General features: G+C 43.1%; 1 protein-coding gene across 1 annotated transcript in view; it reads left to right on the forward strand.

Moving 5' to 3' along the window:
* The first annotated feature begins 4170 nt into the window (after positions 1-4170).
* The window catches only part of shtn3 (shootin 3), a 34298-nt gene continuing 14770 nt past the window's right edge, over positions 4171-23698 (forward strand). Inside the window, 10 exon segments of the mRNA XM_032528635.1 lie at positions 4171-4309; positions 11400-11426; positions 11429-11493; positions 12405-12567; positions 14769-14866; positions 16473-16554; positions 18163-18257; positions 19831-19977; positions 20705-20858; positions 23194-23302. Coding sequence (XP_032384526.1) covers positions 4171-4309; positions 11400-11426; positions 11429-11493; positions 12405-12567; positions 14769-14866; positions 16473-16554; positions 18163-18257; positions 19831-19977; positions 20705-20858; positions 23194-23302 — 1079 coding nt within the window.

Raw genomic sequence — 23698 nt, forward strand, 5'->3', positions numbered from 1 at the left:
TTTTTACCTACTAATACCCTATTCCTATGTTGACGACCAATTTTAGTGAGTAATGAGTGAGACTTTGTACTTCATCTCAGTCTCGTTTGAGTCTCAGAGTTCGTCGGGCTGCGCGACGCTGGGCGCAGATTACTTGACTATAAACCGTGAAACGTACGGACCGAGGGCTCGCTGTTAGAGTCAATGCCATTTTACTCATTATCGCCAAATCACAACAACAAGCCAGAAAGACTTGTGATTTTTTACAAAATACCCAACATAACTCACTCGCCTCGAGGGATGGGTGCTCAGATCGCGCCGCATTTATCCTAATGCATCTGACGATGATGACGAATGCTGGTCATGACGGTTGAGAGTAGAAATCATAAATAAAGAACTAACTAAGTGTTGTATGATTTTTCCTGTGAAGTTTTGGTGAAAATATGGATGGTCCGCCGATAGAACTCCTGAGGCATTTGATGACCCCACACGGCCTAGAGGCTACACGCCACACTACACCATTTTGTTCATTCTCTACTATGCGACAGTAACGTTTACGTGATTATGTCACAATCGTAGCTATTTGTACCAAAATGTCTCTACTGACCATACGTCGATACAAGGTACTGTGAATCCTCGTGTTTCTTTAGAAAACATGGACAAATAGAGTCCTTTAACACTTCAGATGTAAAATGTCTGCTGCAACTGTCCCCAAACGAATGGTAGTCACTGGATGTCTAACTGCGGGTGATGGCTTGTTAGCATCTAAAATGGCGCCATAATGAGTACGCTTTGTGAGGCTCGCTTATCCCTTCGCAACAAACAGACCTTTGCAACGACTATGACATCATTTTTATCTGTTAGGTAGCTAACAGACCTTTCAGTAACGGTCCACCCGCCGTCGCCCAAATATTACCCCCCCCCCAAACATTTTTTACCTATTGTTCTTTCCCGTATTTCTGTATGTTCAATTTGGTTTGTGTCAGTTGGACTAATATCTGGTTTGCTTGCATTATAATGATCTTCATGGAAAGTTCCCGCATTCCAATCTCTAGGTAGGGTTAAGATATTTGATGATATGGGGGGGGGGGCTATTTTACTTCCAAGGGCCCCGGAACTTTTATCAGGATGCATATACCCTTGATCCATAAAACTAATTGGCTCTAATTATAATCATCTGCCTGCCTCTATGGGAATTTAACACGGGGGGTGTAACTTATGCCCCGGTATTGTAAACAGAGGGGGGTGTATACTTATTCCCCTTTATTTTAACATAGGGGGTTATACTTATGCCCCTGTTATTTTAACATGTGGGGTGTATACTTATGCCCCTTTATTTAAAAGCATGGTTGGTTTATACATATGCCCCTGTATTTTCACATAGGGGGTGGTATACTTATCCCCTGTAGTTAACATAGGGGTGTATACTTATGCCCTGTATTTTAACTCGGGGGGTGTATCTTATACCCCTTTATATTTAACCAGTATGGGGGTGTATACTTAGCCCCCTGTATTTTAACATAGGGGGTTTCTACTGATGCCCGCCTGTAGTTTAACATAGTGAGTGTATACTTATTCCCCCTGTATTTTAACATAGGGGGGTGTATACTTATGCCCCCTTTATTTGAACATAGGGTGTAGCTTCTCCCCTGTAATTTTAACATAGGGGGGGTATACTTTCTTCCCCCCTGTTTTTAGGAAGGAACATTTAAGGTTGCTTTTACATAATTTTTTTTAATTAAAGCATGATTGTTTCATTCCTTTTTTTTAGTCAACTAAGCATGGGCATGTAAACTTATGCGGCACCACTGTATAGTATGGTATATGTACATAGTATGTACATTTTGGCGCTGTGGCAGAAACGCTGCCTGCTCAGTATCTCCTCAGTTTTTAGCTCTTGTCGACTTATTTAAACCTCTTTTTTGTAATCTCTTTTTAACTCTCTTGCGAAGATATGTTTGTTATATATATCCTATGGATATTTCCACTCGTAAAATTCACCAGTGAGCCAGCTTTGGTCACTTCTCATAGAGGCATGCTGGTCCTGCACACACAGGGGAACGCCTCACGGGACACGGCACCCTATCCGACGGAAGCTGAGGATAGACCCAGTGTCTTGCAAGGCCGGTGGGTCGAATCTAAGGCCGAGCTAGCGGAGAATCGGAGGCGCTACAAGCCATCGATTCCCTCCTTTATCATGTGGGAACGTGCCACTCGCTCCTACAAGTATCGACGATCTGTCCGCCTGAACAACCAACTGACTTACCGTGAAACCCATCTTTTCAGCTTTAACGGAGAAGTGCTAACCACCTCGTACCAGATTCTAACGTGGACCTTCTTGGTTCACTGGCCGTGAGAGCCGAACCGAAGACACACAGTCAAGTTGGCAAAGCAAAGGTGGGGACTACATCATGTATGGTCAACGACCGGCTGGTGTAACCCAGACATGTCTCCTTAAGACAGCCCATGTTGCCGCGTAGTCCTCGAGCTGCTAGCCGTTAGCGTTAACGGCCATATTAGTTTACCCGAGGAGTTCAGCCATGTGGTTCCTCTGTGTTTCTCCCTCCGAGCGCGGACCACCTCTGTCCTGTGAGAAGAATTCACTCCGTCAGCAGCAGCGCCAGACACAGCACCCTTCGCCTTTCATTCTGCCCTCTCTGGGGACTTTTACCATGGCTACTTTGGACTCTACTTTGGCTTTTTTTCACCAGGTTGTAGACTGTCCGACTCAGAAACACAGACATTGATCGCTTTATGCGATGGCAGGATGCATACAGAGCGACTCCCCTCCCCCCACTGGGGAATCTGATCACAACCTGGTTCATCTACAGCCCCCACCCCCCTCGTACACCCCCTGGTCCCAAACACCGTGACCAACTCGCAACAGCAGGAGGGGTGCCCCTGCTGGAAAAGTGCCCTGAGGACTGCTACAACACCAATACTGGGATGTTCTTATCAGCCCGCATGGTGAGGACATAGAAGGGGATGACACACTGTCCTTACTGACTACCTTAACTTTGTGCAGACGTGGTCTCCCTATCAAGACCGTCCGATGTTACCCTACAACAAGCCATGGTTACACAGGGGTCAATGCTTTCCTCCACAGGAAGAAGTCCTGCCTTCAGAGAGGGACAGGGAAGCCATGAAGTCAGCACAGCGGGAGGTTGAACATTGTGTGAGGGAAGCTAAGGACAGCTACGGAGAAGGTGAGCAGAAGCTGAGGGAAAACAACATGAGGTATGTCTGGAAGTGTGAGGAGCCATCCCGTCACACCGACCAGACCAAACAACAGGGGGACAATGGAGATGGCCAAGGAAGCTGAATAACTTTTGTCAACAGTTAACCAGCCCTTGCCCCCCCGTCCCCTCCACCCTCACCCCAGCAAGGTTCCCTTCCCTCCACACACCTCCCACCTGACACCACACTCCCATTCTAACAGTCTAACAATCCTCCCCCCAGCACCAAATACCCCCCTCCTCCTCCTCAATACAAATCCCCCCCCACATCACCACGGACCAGTCAGAGATCAGCTGAGGAAGCTCCCCCAGAAAGCAGCAGCCCGAAAAGTGGTGCCCGAGACTGCTGAAGACCTGCCATCAGAACTGGGAAGCCGCTCAACTGGATCTTCAACCTTAGCCTGCCCAGCTAGGAGAGTGCCCACCCATTTGGAAGACATCCTTCTCGTCCAATTCCCAGAGAACAGGCCCACGATTCTGAAATGACTTCCGACGGTGGCGCTTCGAAAACCCTTCACACCCTGATGAAGACTTGGAGCGGCTCTTCCTCCCCTCCTCAGACCCCAGTACAGCCCCCCAGAACGCTCCTTCAGTTTGCGTACGCAGCCAATGTTGGTGTGGAGACCCAGCCTCTTACCTGTTACACCGGGGTCCACTCCCCTCTGGATAGGGGGATGGCAGACAGTGAGGGTCCTCTCTTGACTTTTCTCCAGTTCCTTTAATACCAATGAGGCAGTCCGGCGTCCCCTTACTCCAGGACACTGATCAGGATGGCGTTGACCCCATCTGGGTTACTATCGAGACTAACCTCAGCCGACAGGCCACGTACGTCGGCTGAGGACATCATGTCTGACACTGTGGTCAGCAGCACTGGAGCCCCCATGGCACGTTGCTGGCCCCTCGTCTCTCACCTTGTACACCCGGACTTCTGCTACAACTCTGACTCTTGTGTCACATGACGGAGTACGCAGATGACCAGCATCGATTGGTGTATCAGGGGGACAGGGAGGAGGAGGATCGGAGTCTGTGGGGCCATTTGCTCTCTGGTGTCCGCACTACTGCCTACAGCTCAACAACCTCTACAAACAAGGGCTGTCCGTGATTTTTGGGAGGTCATCCCAAGAACCTTCAACATCCTTTGGAGTGAGTTGGAGGTGGAGGCAGTCCAATCATACACTAACCTCGGGCTGTGTCTGACACACAACGGGCTGGACAACAAACACGCCACCTGACAGGAAGACACAGAGCCGGCTGTACTTCTGAGGAGGCTGCGCTCCGTTAACATCTGCAGCAACTGCTGTGGATGTTCTCCCATCCTGTGGTCACCATGTCCCCTCTTCTACACTTGGTGTGCTGGGGGGCAGCATATCCAAAAGAAGACACCCACAGGCTGGCAATGATCAGGCGGGCCGCCGTCTGTGGTCGGCATGAAGCTGGACTCACTGGTGACGGTGGCAGGAGAGGAGACATTGGACAAACTTCTGGCTATTACTTAAATGCCCGCCACCCCCCTGCACCGTCATCAGCCCCCAAGGAGCCGGTTCAGGGAAGGCTCTCCTTCCCCAAGTGCCCAGACCAACAGCCTCCAGGACTCCGTTGTCCCCTCATGCCATCGACTATACAACTCCTCCCTAGGGGAGGGGGATAGGCAGAGGACAATACATACATACATAATATCATACATACATCTATACCTATAATACATACTCTATACATATATACATACATATATACATACATGCTACACCGTACACATACACATACATACACACGTACCCATACTCATACATACAACGCACACTAGTCCTTTATCACTTCTCACTTCATACGTACTCACCACTGACACTTAACTAACAATTTATTGTCTTTTGTTTGTTTTATTTGACAAATTTCTTATTGTTGTTATATATTATCATTCTGGTTATCTGTTGTCTTTAAGACTTTCTTTCTTTTTCTTTTTTTAATCTATTTTTTAATTTTTTTTTTTCTTGCTAAAACTGGTGCTGGACTTTTCAATTTCCTTGCGGTAGTCATCCGGCCAAACAGGCTCAATAAAGAGAAAGTCTAAGTCTAATTCTAAAGTCGTACCTTGACTTCCTCTCTGTGTTTCATCCTAAATGCAAAATTTGAACAACCAATTCGGAAACAAATATAAGTTGATTTGAACGACACAAGTCCACGTCAGCGAGTAGAGCGAGTATAAGCACTAAACGTTTTAAATAAAGCTCAGGCACAGACGTTATGTTTAAGGGAAGTGTTCGGAGGTTTAAGGTGTTGGTATCTCGGTAATAAAGCCCAGCAAAGGTTTTTTTGCTTCACAGAAGGACCTATAAGACATATATATATTATCATACCACCGCCTGGAGACCAAGGATCTTTGGTATCTTTTGAACTAATTGTTGTTCCGCTTGTAAAGTTACAAACAACAACTGGCAGGAAGCAGGAGGACAAGCCGATGTCTCAGTCTGGACTTCCCGTTGCTTAAGCCGAGCAGCCGAACAGGACGGAGTTGTCAAACATCCCGTTTTTAAATAGCTAAAAGGTCTACGTTTCAAATCATGTTCAAAGAGAGAACTCAGTAAGAGCGCCCGGATAGCTCAGTTGGTAGAGCAGGCGCCCATGTATGGAGGGGCCCGGGTTCGACTCCGACCTGCCCTTTGCTGCATGTCATCCCCCCCCACACTTTCTTGTTTTCAGTTGTCTTGTCAAATAAAGGCCTAAAAAAGCCCAGAAATCATCTTTAAAAACATTTTTTTTTTTTTTGAAGAGAGTGAGTAGGGCTGTGCACTTCATCAAATTTTAATTGCAATTACAATTTTATCTCCTAACGACGACAAAAACAAATTCATCGAGAAAGACCATGTATTCTGCACATTACGTTTTGCAAATAAAGTCTTATTTTATCTCGTGTTCTGCATGTAAACTGCATTTTCAGTTGAATAAATGCAACATTTTTGCAAAAGTCAATGAGTAATTGTGTAACTAACCAGGATGTCCATCTGGACCAAGTAATAATCAAGTAAAATTTTTGATTATATTTTTTTTTGTCCCACCATACCGAGCAATCCTAAGAGTGAGTGCCATGGTAAAAACTGGAAACAGGAATTTGTGAGAAAATATGGAGGTGTGTGCACGAGTAAACTCCCCCCCCCCCCCAAGGGAAGTTAATAAAAATGATTTGCAGACAGGAAATGAATCAAGATGACAAAACAGCCCAAAAAAAAAAAAAAAAGACATGACACAGAAAGACAGGAAATAGCCAAAAAAACAAGACAGAAAAATGCGTAGGCAACAAATGCCTTGAGTATTATTTGTGACCCGAGCGATCTCTCACTTCATTCATGCTCTGGTTAGCGACACGTATCTGAAGCTAAACCAACTCCCTGGACATAGTGGTAGCCCTGTACGCTGTTAGCTTACGCACCTAGTTTACTCAGTCTACTGTACTGGATAAACGCCTGGGGCTGCACTATCTCTGCATCCAGCGCTTTTCCCCAAATACCGCAAGAACACGCTGAGATCAAAACCCCGCTGGAGTTGTGACCCGAACTGCTGCATCGCATCCTCCTGATTTGTTAGCTCAGGACTTCTTCCCTCGGTTAACCGAACGTTATCCCTCCTCGTTGAGTCATGGAGCGTGAATTTGTGGAGTTGTGTACTGATGAGTTTGTGAGTGTGTAGTCTGATGAGCAAGTGGCAGCACCGTTGTAAAGACAGTCTTGGCCACATTGTTTGTCAATGGTGATGGTTCCTGTGCTGTGTAAATCTTGCTTTGAGTAGTTGTTGAGACTCAGAACCGCTAGATAAGAAGATCCCTTTCATATTTTTGTGGACTAAATTTTAACCGGAATCTCGGCAACATAGCGTCAGCTCCGTGGTAGCTTTTGTTACCCGTCTCATCATCATGCTGTTTTTCGTTACCAACATCGCTAACTGCTTGCTGATAGGACGAGCTGTGACGGGGTCCGATGCCCCGTCGGCAGCTCTGTAGCAGCTTACACAACCAAGGGGGGTTCAGCCGTCTCCTCTTAAGCGTACCCCATGGCGCCATTGTAAATGCTACAAGCCAGATCACCGCATTTAGCATCCGATTGACTCCCATCATTTTGGCGCCACTTTGACAGAAGTGAATAACTTACAATCTGAACGTTCAATACTATTTTGGTCCGTTGTTTATTTCTAATAAGCACACTATATATAAAAAAGACTCCATTACCTTGGTAGCTCATTGTATGGCTTTTCTCGTTCAATGTTTTGTAAAAAAGTAAGCTCACGATTGTTGTCTTAACCACGGCGACTTGACTGTCGCGACAGCCGACAACTCACCGACTGTTGTCAGGAGAACTCGTGCAAACAGCTTTGAACTTCCCATCAGCTTTTTTTAGTTTAATTACTAATGTTAACTAGCATTTTAGTTAGCAAATTAAGCCTGTGCCTCATTTAGTTACTCTCAATGTGTATTTAGCATAATAGCCTCGCCTATTGCATGTTAACTAGCCTGTTCGTAATAAAAGCAGTAAATTCGCTCTGTCCTATGTTACGGTTAACTAGCATGTTAGTGGTAGCAGTAATTAGCCGCGCCTTGTTAATGGTTAACACCATAGACATGAATTTTAGTATTTAAGCAGTAATAGCCTTGGCCTATGTTGAGGTTTAACTAGCATGTTAGTGTCTAGCAGTAAATAGCCTGTGCCTAGGTTAAGGTTTACACTAGCATGGTATTACAGTAATTACCTGTCCTATGTTAAATGTTAACTAGCATGCCAAGCCCATGTTAGATTAGCAAGTAATTATCCTGGCTATGTTAAATGTACTAACACACAGACATGTTAACGTATACAGTATTAGCCTGTGCCTATGTTAGTTAACTTTGTCATTGTTATGTTACATGTAATTAGCCATGTGCCTACTGTTAAGGTTTAACACTTGCATTTTATATTAGGCATTATTAGCCTGTGCCTATTTAAGGTTAAACTTCTTGTCATTTTATTTAGCAGTAATTACCTGTGTCTATGTTAAGGTTCTAGCATTTAGTTAGCAGAATTAGCCTGTGCCTATGTTAAGGTTAACTTGCCTTTATTTATCAAGTACATTAGCCTGTGCCTATGTTAGGATAACGTGCCATGCGTTGATGATATCAAGCAAGGTGGAAGCCAAATAATCTAGCCAGTGAATATCAGCCGTTTGATCTTCTACTACAAACCCCCAGAAGCGTAGGGCCATAACCCTTATTGTTTAACCCTGGGTTTTTTTTTTTTTTTTTGGGGGGGTGGGGATTCTCCAGTGTTCCCCTGTGATGGCACCAGCTTTTTGGTTTCTTAGTAAAAACAAAGTAGAATGAAAACAGAACTATAAATAGCAAGAAGATGACCCGTCTCCTCCAGCTGGTGCAGCCGGGCGGAGACGATGTCTTTGGGATGTTGGGGGGGGGCGAGAGAGAGAGAGAGAGAGAGAGAGATTTGACTTTTGTTTTCATATTTGCCATACAAATAGATTAATAAAAGTAGCATAGATCTACTCTAATATTGTGTTACTGTTCATATAAGAGTTTATTGTGTTTAATCCAAATATTTGGACAGACTGTATGTTGATGCTTTGGCAACATTTTTATTTTATTTTGAAGGCAAGGCAATTTTACTTGTTTGTATATATAGCCCTTTTCAGCAGCAGGGCAATTCAAAGTGCTTTACAGAAAACGTCAAACATATTAACAATTATATAAAAAGTACACATATTGTACATAATATAAAATTAAGAACAGGAAATAAAATTTAAAAAAACTTAAACAAACCCTGTTGTTTCTAAATAAAGAGTAAATCCACCCGTACATGCGTAATCAACCTAATTAACCTAATTAAAAACCCGGCAATGGGAAGAGAAAGGTGTTCAGCCTTGGGCCCTTTGGGGCCGATCGCAGTTCCCGGGAGTTTGTTCCGATATACGGGGCTAGAACTGAACCCACTTCCCCCTTTTCAGTTCTGGTTCTGGGGATGGCAAGCAGACCGGTCCCTGGTGACCTTAGAGGCCTCTGTGGTTCATAATTCCCTAGATCTGACCGGTAATTTGGCTCTGAACCATTTAGCGACTTATAAACCAGCAGAAGGATTTTGAAACCTAATCTTTGGGGCACAGAAACCTTGTAAAGACCCTTCCCGAATCCGACTGTGTCCATGCCAAAACGCCCCCCAAAATTAGAGGTTGGGGGGGGGGGGGGGGGGGGGGGTCTCTGTCTGGGAGGGAATCACACCAACAAAGCTCATCCTCAAAGCATTAAACATTGAAAAAAGGATTTAAAATAGATCCAGAAGGCTTTTCTCTCTTTTCTTCACCACTCTATCCGTTTTTGTGTGACTCAATTCGGATACTTTTGGGAGTGAACGTACATGTGGGACTCTGTGTACACTTGTACGTGCGTACATTTCAACAGGGTAGTATTGCACTGAAGCTCCTCCTTCTTCTTCTTCTTCTTCTTCTTCTTCTTCTTCTTCTTTAGTTTAATGGTAAATTGCAGCCCTGCTGGTTTTCTCGCTAACTGACTGCAGTATGATGTTGCTAATGGGAGAAAAAAAAATGTATCTATTACATTTTAATTAGTCTCGCATAGCCAGACCTTCCTCCACAGCGCTGTGAAGGAGGGTCAGGCTAAAATTGCGGGATGGGAAAAAGCATGCTCTGGTTTATCGGCATTTCTTCAAACCAATCACAATCGTCTTGGCCGGTGCTAAGCGCCGGACAGAGCCACGGTGCCGCTGCTAAATGGCCTCGGAACTTGTTGTATGTTCAAAAGTTGTTTTAGTTGTGCAACAGAAAGCTCAGATTGGACAGATAGTCTAGCTAGCTGTCTGGATTAACCCTGCAGAGATCTGAGGACCAGGTAACCATAGTCCTCAGATTGGACAGATAGTCTAGCTAGCTGTCTGGATTTACCCTGCAGAGACCTGAGGACCAGGTAACCATAGTCCTCAGAAATCAGCCGCAGGTTAGAGCACCAACACAGAGACAGAGGACGGTGACGGACATCCGGTGGAATTTCCGACGGCGCCGGAGCAATCCTGGAAGTGTAACGTCGTTTATCTAAATTACATTTGTTTGTGTTTCGCTGTTTCAGTAGTAACCTCTGTAGCTTCCTCGTCCAGCACGTACACATGTTTTGAAATCCACCGGTGGTTCAGAAGCGTCTGCTCCGGGGCCAAGATGGCAGCCGCTGGTTGTTGGATCTTTGAGTTGAGATTCCCCTCCCCCGAAAGTGTGTGTGTGTGTGTGTGTGTGTGTGTGTGTGTGTGTGTGTGTGTGTGTGAGCTGTGTATGTGTCTGTGTGAGAGTGTGTGTGTGTGTGTTGTGTGTGTGTGTGTGAGCTGTGTAATCAGATTTGGGGCTTGTACATCGATCAGGAAGGAGTCTGTTAATGGATCAGGGATGTTAGCAGCAGCTTCCTGCTGGCTGTAACACAATCCAGTACGTCTGTCCAGAGGTCTGACTCTGTCACCACGGCAACACTGAAAAACCTTCAGTGAAGACACACAGACAGACAGACAGAGACAGACAGACAGACAGACAGACAGACAGACAGACAGACAGTAGCCGTGTTTGAAAACGTTCCCTATCACAGAAACAGTGCACTATACAGTATACAGTGTGATCGCCATTTTGTAGTGGTTTGCAAATTCTCCGCGGTTAATTTCATTCACTATATAGTCCACAATAAAATACCCACAATGCATCAATGCATAAATATGAACTTTATCCTTTCAAAGGTACTGTTTATAGCTGATGTCGACGCTGTCGGGCAGAAACATTTTATCTCCGTACTTTGCCAATATAATTATTTTAATCATTGGTATTGGTCAGCCTTTACGCCTGTCTGTGGGTTTTACAAGTATGGAAACAGTGACAGGGCATTTTTGTCTTACTATTATTGAATGAGTCATACAAGTTAGACAAAATCGCCCTGTCACCGTTTTAATATTTACGTACAGTAGAAGGTAAATAACTCAAATAAATAAAAGGTTTTCAATTAAGAGTTTTTCCTCATTTCCTGGAAAGACGAGCAGCAAAACAATAATAATATATTGTACTGATCCATGGGACATTGTTTTGAGATCCTGATACAGTGTGTTGTGTTACGCTAAAAGTGTGTGTGTGTGTGTGTGTGTGTGTGTGTGTGTGTGTGTGTCGTCCCCTCAGTGTCTCAGATGGTGATTGAGGAGGTGAGCGTCTGCAGACTCAGCTGGAGATCGAGAAGTCGTGCCGGGAGAATGCAGAAGCCCTGGCCACAAAGGTCTCACAACACACACACACACACACACACACACACACACACACACACACACACACACACACACACACACATGAATGGAGTGAACAGCTGAGTCAGGATGACTCTGCACAGAGACAATTGCTCGTCTGTAGCTGCAGTGGATTCAGACCTTTTTGCTCGTATTTAAATATAAACAATGTCCAGAGGTAGATACAACAGGTAGGTTCATAATTGATTTCTATGTTCCTCTGATCTTAACTAGTCAAAATAATTCCGAATTTCATATAAATCAGGGTTTTTGAACATGAATTCCAAAAAATCAGTGTTAGACTTGTCAATAAGTTGGTGTTAGTTAAACTAGTGGTAGTAATAAAAATTTTAATAAAAAAAAAACGCTCCAGGAACGTTGACAAAAACCAGTGGCGAAGACAACACAGGCTGCTCTGTTTGCTCTGTTTTCTCCCCAATGTGACGTCATGCAATGCATTATGGGGGAAAAAAGAAAACACTGTAAATAGTGCCTACTTTTCTTGCTATATTCAGTTTTGCAATATCCAACACATTCAAATACAATGGATAACAGTTCAAATAATTATTGCCAACAAGCAAATTGCACAAATTCGTTGGAAAATTAAATCTGCAACACGAGCTTAAAAAACATCAAAGAAGTGGTCGTTTTCCAATCTGATAGGACAAGAATAAACTGTACGACAAAATACCGATTTAACGCCAGTCTGATATTCTCAGGGAGATATTTCTAGAAATTGAGTTCCTGTAAAAGAAGAAGTTTGTAACAAAATCAACACATGTTAAATTACGGCATTTTCTGTCACTACCATTCTGCTGTTTCATCAAAGAGAAGAAGACTTCTTTGATCATGGTATTGTTGTCATTTCATTTGTCATTGCCCCGCGTGAACTTTGACCCCGCAGCTGAACTGTGAGAACAGGAAGTTCAAGTACCTGAGCCTGTCGTCCCGTCCGTGTTTGGACGAGCTGCTTCCCAGCATCTCCGACTGCATCGCTCTGGACGCCGACGCCGACGCGGCCGACGGCGGCACCGACACCTTCACCCAGTACCAACAACAGGTTAAAGGTACAACACGCACAATGATATCCAACAACATGGCGAACTAAGTCCCTGCTGCAAGAACAACATTTAGTTCGCTAGGGATTTTCATCTGCTCCAGAGAGGAAGTATACAAATACCAGAGCAGGGGGAATGAGAATGGGAAACGCCAGAGCAGGGGGAAATACCAGAGCAGGGGAAACGCCAGAGCAGGGGGAAATACCAGAGCAGGGGGAAATACCAGAGCAGGGGGAACGCCAGAGCAGGGGAACGCCAGAGGCGGGGAAACGCCAGAGCAGGGGAACGCCAGAACAGAGCAGGGGGACGCCAGAGCAGGGGGGACGCCAGAGCAGGGGGGACGCCAGAGCAGGGGGAAATGCCAGAGCAGGGGGAAATGCCAGAGCAGGGGGAATACCAGAGCAGGGGAACGCCAGAGCAGGGGAATAAAAGTGGGACATGCCAGAGCACGGGGAATGAGAGGGAGAAATCCCAGACAAGGGGGAATGAGCAGGTGGAATGAGAGGGGAAATCCCAAAGCAGGAGAAATCCCAGAGCAGGGGGAATGAGCAGGGTGATGAGAGGGGAAAATCCCAGAGCGGGGGAATAAGAGTGGGACATGCCAGAGCACGGGGAATGAGAGGGAGAAATCCCAGAACAGGGGGAATGAGCAGGTGGAATGAGAGGGGGAAATCCCAAAGCAGGGAAATCCCAGAGCAGGGGGAATGAGCAGGGGTGATGAGAGGGGAAAATCCCAGAGCAGGGGGAATAAGAGTGGGACATGCCAGAGCACGGGGAATGAGAGGGAGAAATCCCAGAACAGGGGGAATGAGCAGGTGGAATGAGAGGGGGAAATCCCAAAGCAGGGGAAATCCCAGAGCAGGGGGAATGAGCAGGGGTGATGAGAGGGGAAAATCCCAGAGCAGGGGGAATAAGAGTGGGACATGCCAGAGCACGGGGAATGAGAGGGAGAAATCCCAGAACAGGGGGAATGAGCAGGTGGAATGAGAGGGGGAAATCCCAAAGCAGGGGAAATCCCAGAGCAGGGGGAATGAGCAGGGGTGATGAGAGGGGAAAATCCCAGAGCAGGGGGAATGAGAGCGGGAAAATCCCAAGCAGGGGAAATGAGAGGGGGAAATCCCAGAGCAGGGGGAATGAGCAGGGGTGATGAGAGGGGAAAATCCCAGAGCAGGGGGAATAAGAGTGGGACATGCCAGAGCACGGGGAATGAGAGGGAGAAATCCCAGAACAGGGGGAATGAGCAGGGTGGAATGAGAGGGGGAAATCCCAAAGCAGGGGAAATCCCAGAGCAGGGGGAATGAGCAGGGGTGATGAGAGGGGAAAATCCCAGAGCAGGGGGAATGAGAGCGGGAAATCCCAAAGCAGGGGAAATGAGAGGGGGAAATCCCAGAGCAGGGGAAGAGCAGGGTGATGAGAGGGGAAAATCCCAGAGCAGGGGGAATGAGAGGGGCAAACACCAGAGCAGGAAGAATTTGAGGGGGGAAACGCCAGAGCAGGGGGAATGAGAGGGGGAACACCAGAGCAGGGGGGATGAGAGGGGGAAACACCAGAGCAGGAGGAATGAGAGGGGGACACATAGAAAAATATTTTTTAGTTTTTAAAGCAAAAACTATCAATGTGAATGTAGCCTTAGTCTGTTAATATTTAACTAGAGATTCCTGTTTCCTTCCTGATTCCGATACTTGCTCTTGCGTATCTGGCGATACCGAGTACCCATCTGATACCAGTATGTTATAAAACACAAATTTTATTATTTTTTAACAGCTTTATACCAATATCCCTGCATGGATGTGATATGATTGCTATCATTGTTGATAAACTCTTTTTGACATATGAACAAATACAAACAGTGAGTGCCATCAACTTTCTTTTACCATCCAGTTTGACAGTCCGTCAAAGTGGAAAAGAGCATAAATACACTACTTTAAAGTAGATTTTCATTACGTTTTTTTATTTACGTGGTATCGGGTCAGTGTATAAACTCCAGTACTTACCGATGCTAGCGTTTTAAGCAGGATCGGAGGCAATACCGATGCTGGTATCGATATCGGAACATCTCTTCTAAATTACGTGGAATCGGATTGGTGCAAAAAATCCGACACGTGCTGATACCAGCATTTTAGGGTATGGGAGGCTTGTCAGGAACATTTTCACATTTAAGAAATAAACTCAACCGCATACCTCTGGACTTTGCTTCTGTGTTGTGTCAGATCTGAGGGAGATGGTGAACACCTTACTGGAGGAGAAGAAGAGTTTTGTGTGTCAGATTCATGAACAGCAGAGGCGGATAGAAGAGCTGACTGCACAGGTGAGGATGGACAAATACACAGAAAGTAGATCCGACAAGTAGATCCGACCAGGCAAGTGGATCGGTCAACTACACATTTAGAACGTGCTCAAATCAGCATGACGGCACACCATGAAAATATATCTTCGTCATATGGTGAAGATATATATATACATATATAAGAAATATTTTTTTTCTGTCACCTTCACATAGTTAAATCAAAACTGTGATATCCATTCAAATAACCACAGTGGAATACAGCTGTCCAACATATTTATACAAAGAGATTCATTAGGTTAAATAACTTACTGCATACGGACACACAGGAGTTAAATCTATTGATGGAAATGTTGGTTACATTTTACTTGAAGGTATCTACATTAGAGCGACATGACACTGTCATGAACGTGTCATAAACATAAACAAGTCATAAACATTTATGACATAATGCTTTTTTTACTAAGTGTCCTTCGGTTTTGTCGTGACAAGTTAGGGTGACAGTGTCATGACAGTGTCATGTACTTACTTATACTTTATACCGTATTCATCCCACAGCGGGGAAATTCCCTTATTACAGCAGCATTTTCTACAATAAAAGCAAAACAAACAAACAAACAAACACACAAAAAAAACAGGCAAACAACAGCCAATGAGCAGAAGGTAGGCTGAATGTAAAGTGGTGTCAGATAAAGGTTTTCTAAAGTTAAATTGAATATGTAATTAAAAAATAAAGCAAAAGTAGGTCATCATAATGTAAATTATATTTACCTGTGACCATAAATAATATTGAAAAAGTACTTGTAATGTGTTCATGACAGTGTCATGTCACTCTTATGTAGATACCTTCAAGTAAAGAAATGCTTTTCAGCAGAAATAGTAGTTATAATCGTTTTAAAACGATTGAGCTAGCAGAGCAATTATGTGTTTTTTACGTGCAGTTTTTATTTAGTTTTGGAAATCCCACAAGCTACAAAGCTAACAGTAGGCCTAGCTTAGCTTACTACTAAACCAGGAACCACAGTGAAACTCTCCAACGTATTTATGCAACGTTGATTGATCAGATTTAACAATTCAAGCAGCAGATATCTCAGTTATGAAATGATTAAGCTAGCACATAAATGTGTGGTATTTATACTGTTTTGGGAATTCCAGCAATCTCAACAAAGCTAACATTAGCTTAAGTTGGCTAGGTGACTAAACAGGGAGGGACTAGAAAACATCGCTGTTGCTTTTTATTTTTTACAGTATGAATACAGTATGATTATAACTTTTATTTTGTTGGCACCCGTTATTAAAGGCAATTAATGGCACTTCAGTGACGCTAACAAAGCTCGTTGCAAGCGCTTTGCTAGTCTAGCCGCTTCACTGTTGTGCTAACATTGATGTAAGTCACACCTTTTCACGTATCGTGGCTTTGAGTACCAATCAGTATCAACCTGCTGCTCTGCGTGTTCTCTCTGCTCAGAGTTCTTGTTTTTATGTCAGAAAACATCTCCGCTTCTGGTCTGTGACAGGTACCAGGCTGTGAGTCATCCTCCGTTAAAAAAAGCAAAAGAAAAACCGAACATTTCTTTGAATGTTGTGGATCTTGACTTTTATTTGTTGAATTCTGTTTCACGTTTTGCAGTCGGAGAAAGGTCAGGCCGAGATGAAGGAGCTCCGTGAAACTAACGAGAAACAAAGTAAAACCATCAAGAGGTTTAACAGAGGTGAGTCACAACTTTTGGGAAGTGTTCAACTGACTGAGGATAGTGTCACTGCCCGATGTGAGTCGAGTGCAGATTTGAGTCGTACCTCTCAGATTTAAATGGTTTACAGCATAAGGTGTCATAATGAAATTTGTGAAATCCATGAAATAATAAACTTTTCTCATTACAAACAATAACAGAAGATGGAAATCATTTCAAAAACGTTGTAGCTATTGTATCTATGATAGTTTGGTTGCTAACGTTAGCTCAAAACGCCATTCAAGTGACAGTCTTTGTTGTTTTTGATTGCTAGCTTGTAGCTAAGCTAACAGTCATTTCAAAAAAAGTTTTAGCTATCTATGGTAGTTTCGTTGCTAACGTTAGCTCAAGCTCAGCTTGCATGACGTGAAAGAACATCAATGGAAAAAAAACAACAACTCCAAATTACTCAATTCTCATTGGCTGCCAAGGTGGCAGGTAGATTGACAGTTTCACCCGCCAGTGGCAAAATTCAAGTCCCAACATTTGTATCAACATGTGTTAAGTGTGCTATATGTTACTGTGTGTAATGACTTAACGCAGAGCCGAGTTGTACCACCAAATGAATGTAACTAGAATACTTTCCTCAGATCTAATGACGGTAGATGGACTTCTTTAGCAAGGTTTTGTCTATAAGTTTCTTGAGGGGTATCTATGTATTGTCTGGCATAGCTTTTCCAAAGTTTTAGACACACATATGGTCCTAAATAATGTATAATATTGTAATAAGGAAGAAAAAATTACTACCAAGGGACAGAAACCAACACTTAGTGAACACAGAGACCCAAAACAACCTCAAAGAAAACATAAATGACCACAAAGAGACACCCATGACTACAAAGAGATGCCAAACCCCGCAACAAGACAAAATTCAAATTTTTCTGAGGAAGGACGCCTAAACCCCCTGCAAGATACACGCACCTAGATTAGATTAGATTAGATCAGGGGTCTTCAACGTTTTCCAGGCCAAGGACCCCCAAACTGATGGCGAGATGGAGCGGGGACCCCCTAATTATATATATTGTATAACATTGTGTTATATCAAACTGGTCCTATAGTGCCATGTGTGCATTGATGACTGAAAGACATCTTCTGCCTCCATTTATCTGTTTACTACAGTGTGTTGAGTTCATCTTAATGTGTATTTAAAGACTTTTCAATTAGTGGAAAAAATTGCAGGGGGGGGGGAATATAAAAAAAAGTCTAATCAACCAAAACTTTCGCGACCCCCATGCAATATCTCCACGGACCCCCTAGGGGTCGCGGACCCCCTGTTGAAGACCCCTGGATTAGATCATACTTTATACTTAAATTCCCTTATTACAGCAGCATTTTTTTTAGAATAAAAGCAAAACAAACAAACAAACAAACAAACAAACAAACAAACAAACAGGCAAACAACAGACAATTAGCAGAAGGTATGGCTGAATGTAAATAAGTACATTTAAATTAACCTAAGTCTTCCACAAAGCCGGCAAAAAAACACTGAATGATGTTTAAGTCAAATATATCAATGTACATGAAGAAGAGGTGCTAATGATGATAATGTCTTTGTTCAGCCTGACGTAGTGTGTCTCTCTGCCTCCGTAGTCTCCGTGATGGCGGCGCAGGAGTACGACGGGATGAAGGAGCAGCTCGACCTGGAGCAGAGCCTGAGAGCCAAAGCCGAGACGTATGCACACGAGGTAAAGAAACGATCGGAATACACATAACTAGACATATCTGGGCAACGTAAAGTGATTCGGCACATCGTAATCAAACCACACACATACGATTGTGTACTACTACAGGTTATGTTTATTAAATATTGCCCATAGTATGTCGCGACTAGAAATTGCTAGTTTTGGCTGGCGCTAACCAACGTCAACGTTAGTTAGCCGCTAGCTAACGCTAGCTAGAAGGATTTGTCGTGACTTTGCCTGCAACGCTACAAAGTCGTGAGTCGTGACTTGAAGTCGTGCCTTGAAGTCGTAACTTATGCGCAAAAAATTTGACAGAAAAAGTTGACATTGATTGAATCCTTGACATAATGTTCATTGGAAATGTAGGATTAGCGCTACAAGCACCGTTGGCCAGAAAAAGGTTACATTTCCAAGACAAGAAGAAGGAAAGCAAACCAATTTGGAAATGTTTTTGTAGCGTGCTGATTCAAACTGACGCAGAGTTTTTTGCTTCATTCATCAACGGCCAAATTAGCGAGGAACTGATCACGAGTTTAAAAGGTCGTTAGCTAGCGCGTTAGCAAACAGTACAGCACATCAAGCAGACACAGCTACATTCATTCATTTACTTTTACATTTAAAAAAACTTCCCTCTATCCGAGAAAAACAACTTATCATGGAAGTAAACGTATGTATGTATGTATATAAGGCTATATATGTGTAAATATATGTATATGTGAATGTGTATATACACATAAATACTGTATACACACAATTATACATATACAGTATTGAGTGTATGTATGTACAGTATGTGTGTTAATATATATATATATATATATATATATATATATATATATATATATATATATATATATATATATATATATATATATATATATATATATATAGCCCCGGAAACTGGGGTTCTTTTCCCATTATGGAACAAACAGAGCTACGTCATGTTTTGCATTACGCGCGTAACCAGAAGTGAAGTAGCGTCTGATTTGAACTCAAACCGTGTTCTTTTTCTAAACTTAACCAAGTACTTTTTGGGCCTAAACCTCATCAAGGTGCAACCACTATGTTCTCCAGTGTACTACGGACGGACAACGCTCCTGTGTGGAATTTGCTGCAACCGCTAGGGCCGCCAGTCTATGTGCTGTGGTATTAGCAATTAGGAATAACCAACCTATTTTGTTGTATGGTCTGGAGGACTTGTTGTAATCTCCACATTCTGCATAATCTACGTTTTCCTTAGTTCTGAAACTGTTTTGCAACTTTGACTCTCAGCAGTCTACAATTCTGATGAATTTAAAAAGCTGTGAAGTGATGCAGCTGCTGGGATGAACGCTGACCTGCACTGTTGTGTTGCCAATTGATGTGTGTGTTAATAACCTAAAGAAATCTGGTGTTTACTGACCTGAAAAGTGAAAAAGAGCCTGCAGGAGTGAAACAGATTGATGGAAAAAAAACCTGGTAAAATCTTTCCCTTCCCCTCCTTGGGTCCTACCCCCTTGTTTTCTTTTTGCCTTCTTCTTCTGCTCTTCCTGTTCTTCTCTGTCTTTCTGTCCTCCTCCTCTTCCTCCTCCTGCAGATGCTGGTGAAACAGAAGGAGGCCAACAGGCAGAGTATGCTGCTGCTGCAGAGCGCTGAGCCCAGCGTTCAGCTTCTGAAAGCTCTGGAGGACGTCGCCGCCGTCACCAAAACGCTGGAGGAGGAGCGTCTGCAGCATCAGCAGAAAGTTAGTCCACGTCAACGATGTTTCATTTCCAGGGTTTGCTCCGTTGCTGGAACATGTTCCGTTGGAGGAACATCTGCACGCCGCAAAAGAGAACGGCACATAGAATATTAAATGGAGTTGACTGTCAACACAATACATTTACATGAGCTGGATGCATGGTTAAACCTCATTACATTGTAACTACCCTTGCGGGATTAATGAAGTATAAATTATTTATTTTATTATTATAGCGCTTACCAGTGTATCTCCGTGTGTACTTCATCCACAGCAATCCCCACCAGTCTGTCCCAAAACGTCCCAGTTAGAGAGGACATGTCGTAACCTATTCTTTGTAAATCTTTACAATCATTCCCTGAAAGAACCAAGCAGGGCTGCTTTGTTGCACAATCCAAATTGTCTTAAAAACTTGCTTTTTAAGGCGATATGAACTTTTTTATTTTAGCAGAGTTTGCAGTTTTTTGGTCGACAAACTAAATATCTAAAATCGGTTTCTTAAGCTGCTAAATGAAGGGCCGTAAAGCCAAGAGCAAGAGCAGCCTCGGACTCAGCATTTGATCCTTGGTTGATTAAGTAAGATTTAGGTAAGATTTAAATAAGGACAAAAAATGTAAGAATAAAAAATTAAAATCTTGTTTGTTATCTGCTACAAGATAGGTAGACATCTCTACAAAGATTTGTAATTGTGTGTTTTGTGTGTGTGTGTGTGTGTGTGTGTGTGTGTGTGTAGGTGGCGAGCCTCGAGGCCCAGCTGGAGCAGAGCTGTGTGAAGCAGCAGCTGGAGGCGCTGCAGAGGCAGCTGGAGCTGCTGGAGGAGGCCAAGAAGGAGGTGGAGGGACGAGTGGAGCAGGCAGAGAAGAAGAACGAGGAGCTGGAGAGCAGAGGTGGAGACGCACACAGACACACACACACACACACACACACACACACACACACACACACACACACAGTTATTTTGTCCCTTATTGGGAGCAGTAGGTTAGTTGGAGCCGGTTCCCTCCAGGATCTGCGCTGGCCTAGGCTTGTTCCTTTAAAGCAACAGAGCTATTTCCTTGTTGCTAGGTAACAACATGCTGCATATATCTCATAGGTTGTGCTTTCGAGAGGTCAGCAGCAACTAGGTCAAAGTTCAAATAATTTGAATTTTGAGCGCATTGCAAAACGGCAAATCTGAGCTCTCCCCAGGGCTCTTCTCATAAATAAATTATAAATAAGTTATAGGAAATCAATGGAGCGGCTTTAGGCATCTCTGCATCACCCTCTGCACTAAAGAAAGCCTTTTTTGGGGTAAATTCTTATTGACAGCATTACTATTTTTAATAATGCAACAGGTTAGAGGGTTTTAGATCTCTGAGCATCTCTTTGTTTTACTCTCCACAGTCCAACTAAAACTATAAAGCCAGGTCAACTCATGTTGTCCTCATGTTGTCCCATATCAATGTTCTTTATAATTCCCCAAAATAACATGATTGATTCCACACAACGCTCTTTGCCAAGTACAAATCTCTACTTTCATTCATTTTGGGGCGTCTTATTTAATGTTATAGTATTTGAAAAACAAATTGAAGTGTTTTTGAAATAGTATTGAGTAAAAGTTGACATGTTCCAGTCTGTGATTATCCATCAACATCCATTCCTTTAATTTTAGTCTCAATAATTCCTAATTTCTGCTTTTCTAACTCAAACAACTTATGGTCAATAAACCTCATTTATAGGAAATTACACCAATTTCCTATAAATGAGGTTTATTGACCATAAATTCTAAAAATAATGTAAAACTAAAGTTAATAGGTAAGTGTTGAAAGGTAGTGTTGAAAACGTCAAAAAAAAGTGACAAACATTGGAAAAAAAAGGGACAAAAAACTAAGAAAAAGATAAAAACATTGATTAAAAAGCGTCAACAAAAGTGTTGATTTTCAATTTTGACGGGAAGACAACACAAGGGGTTATAGAAAAACTATTCAAAATAAATTGAAATGATTATGTTTAGTTGTTTTTTTTTAGCTCAAATTGATCCCGACCGGGTGGGGAAAAAGGAGACGGCGTGAATTTCTGTTGAACCACAAAAACCAAACTTGACATGAGATGGTGAGATGGACACTAGATATGAAACATTAAAACATCATGGCTGCATTCTCCAATCAAGTATTCTGTAAAACTGCTTTTAGCCAGCTGCTATCAGACTACTAAACTGCAACTACACACCACTTAACTCAATTATATTTATAGTTAAAATCCCTCTAAGGCTCATTGAGTTGCTTCTGCAGCATTTTGCGATGTTAATTTTTATTCTGTGGTGTTGTTGTAGTTCTTTCTGACTCATATATGTTATATTTTGCTCTACTATGACTACAAATGAGACTAACATGCAACTTATATTGCAGCCAATCTAGACACAAGTTCTATAATGCCAATGAGGAAAATCGGGCAACTGTTTCAGATGTTTCCGCACTCTGACATCTGACATATTCTATTTTTTTATGTCACAATATACGGCATATCATTCAAAATGGTCTCAACCCTTGTGTTGTCCTCGGGTCAAATTTGACCCTTTTTTGTTAAGTTTTAATATCAGGAACTTGGCTTTTTTTTTCAACAATATTGCCTAAAAATAACATGGATGCCAAACAATGTTCTTCAGGTAAAATGAATGATTACTTTCATTGAATTTTGGTTGTTGTTGTTTGGTTGTTATTGAATTGTATGGCATTAAAAAAAAAAAAAAAGGGACCAAAACCTCGGAAAAAATGACACAAAAAAGAGCCAATAAGCGCTGGAAAAAAACAAGAAATTAATTGTTTTTGTAAAATGTCATGACATTTAAAAAAAAAAAAAGAAGATGTTTATTGGCTATGAATTAGCTAATAAATTAGTGTAGAAAAAAACAGCAAAAACATTGGAAAAAGCGCAAAAAGATGATGGTTAATGGGAAGACAACACAAGGGTCTTAAATCTTAAATCTTTAAATTTGACTTGGTGAAACCTAGAAAAAACCCTGTCAAGATAAAACAAAAATAAAAATTGAAAATGCAACACTTTTATAACCTTGGACTAAGGTTTTCAGGAAGATAAAAGTGAGATATCATGACACAGCAGTTCCTAAATCCTCTGCAGTTTAACTAACGGCCTCCATTGTCTTCCCTCCTCTCCACAGTCCAAGAGCTCCAGGAGAGCCAGGAAAAGGCCTCAGTGGCTCCCAGCACGGAGCCCCCTCCCCCTGAACCCGGGGTCGCCCGCCCCCCCCCCCTCCCCCGCAGCCCCCACCTCCCCCTCCTCCTCCCCCTCCACCCCCGCCCCCACCTCCCCCCTCGAGATGCAACCCCCTCAGGTGAGGAAAGGAAACCCACGTGTTGTGTGATTGCTGCACCTGATTGGTTACCAGAGGCTGAAGCTGAGTCATTGTGCAGGGATCACACCCTGTGTCTGAAACCCTCTATTTACTGCACTCTACACTATATTTACTGTCTACTTTTATTTTGGCCGCTGCTATTTACATTTATTTAACACTTATAGTAAGGGGACCAGATTTCTCAGACCAAATCCGGGGACATTTTCCGCTCAGAAGCGTATGTACCTCCAAATCACATCATGTTTTCATTTTTGTAAAACTCAAAATGGGGACAAAAGACCTAGTGCTGTTCTCATCAAAGGTCTGATCCTGAATCACCCCTCACCCCCAACGTGCTCGTTTTGCTTCTGACAGTCTCAGATTAATATTCTAAGT

The sequence above is a fragment of the Etheostoma spectabile genome, chromosome 10 (genome assembly GCF_008692095.1).
Source record: "Etheostoma spectabile isolate EspeVRDwgs_2016 chromosome 10, UIUC_Espe_1.0, whole genome shotgun sequence".
NCBI classification, from domain to species: domain Eukaryota; kingdom Metazoa; phylum Chordata; class Actinopteri; order Perciformes; family Percidae; genus Etheostoma; species Etheostoma spectabile.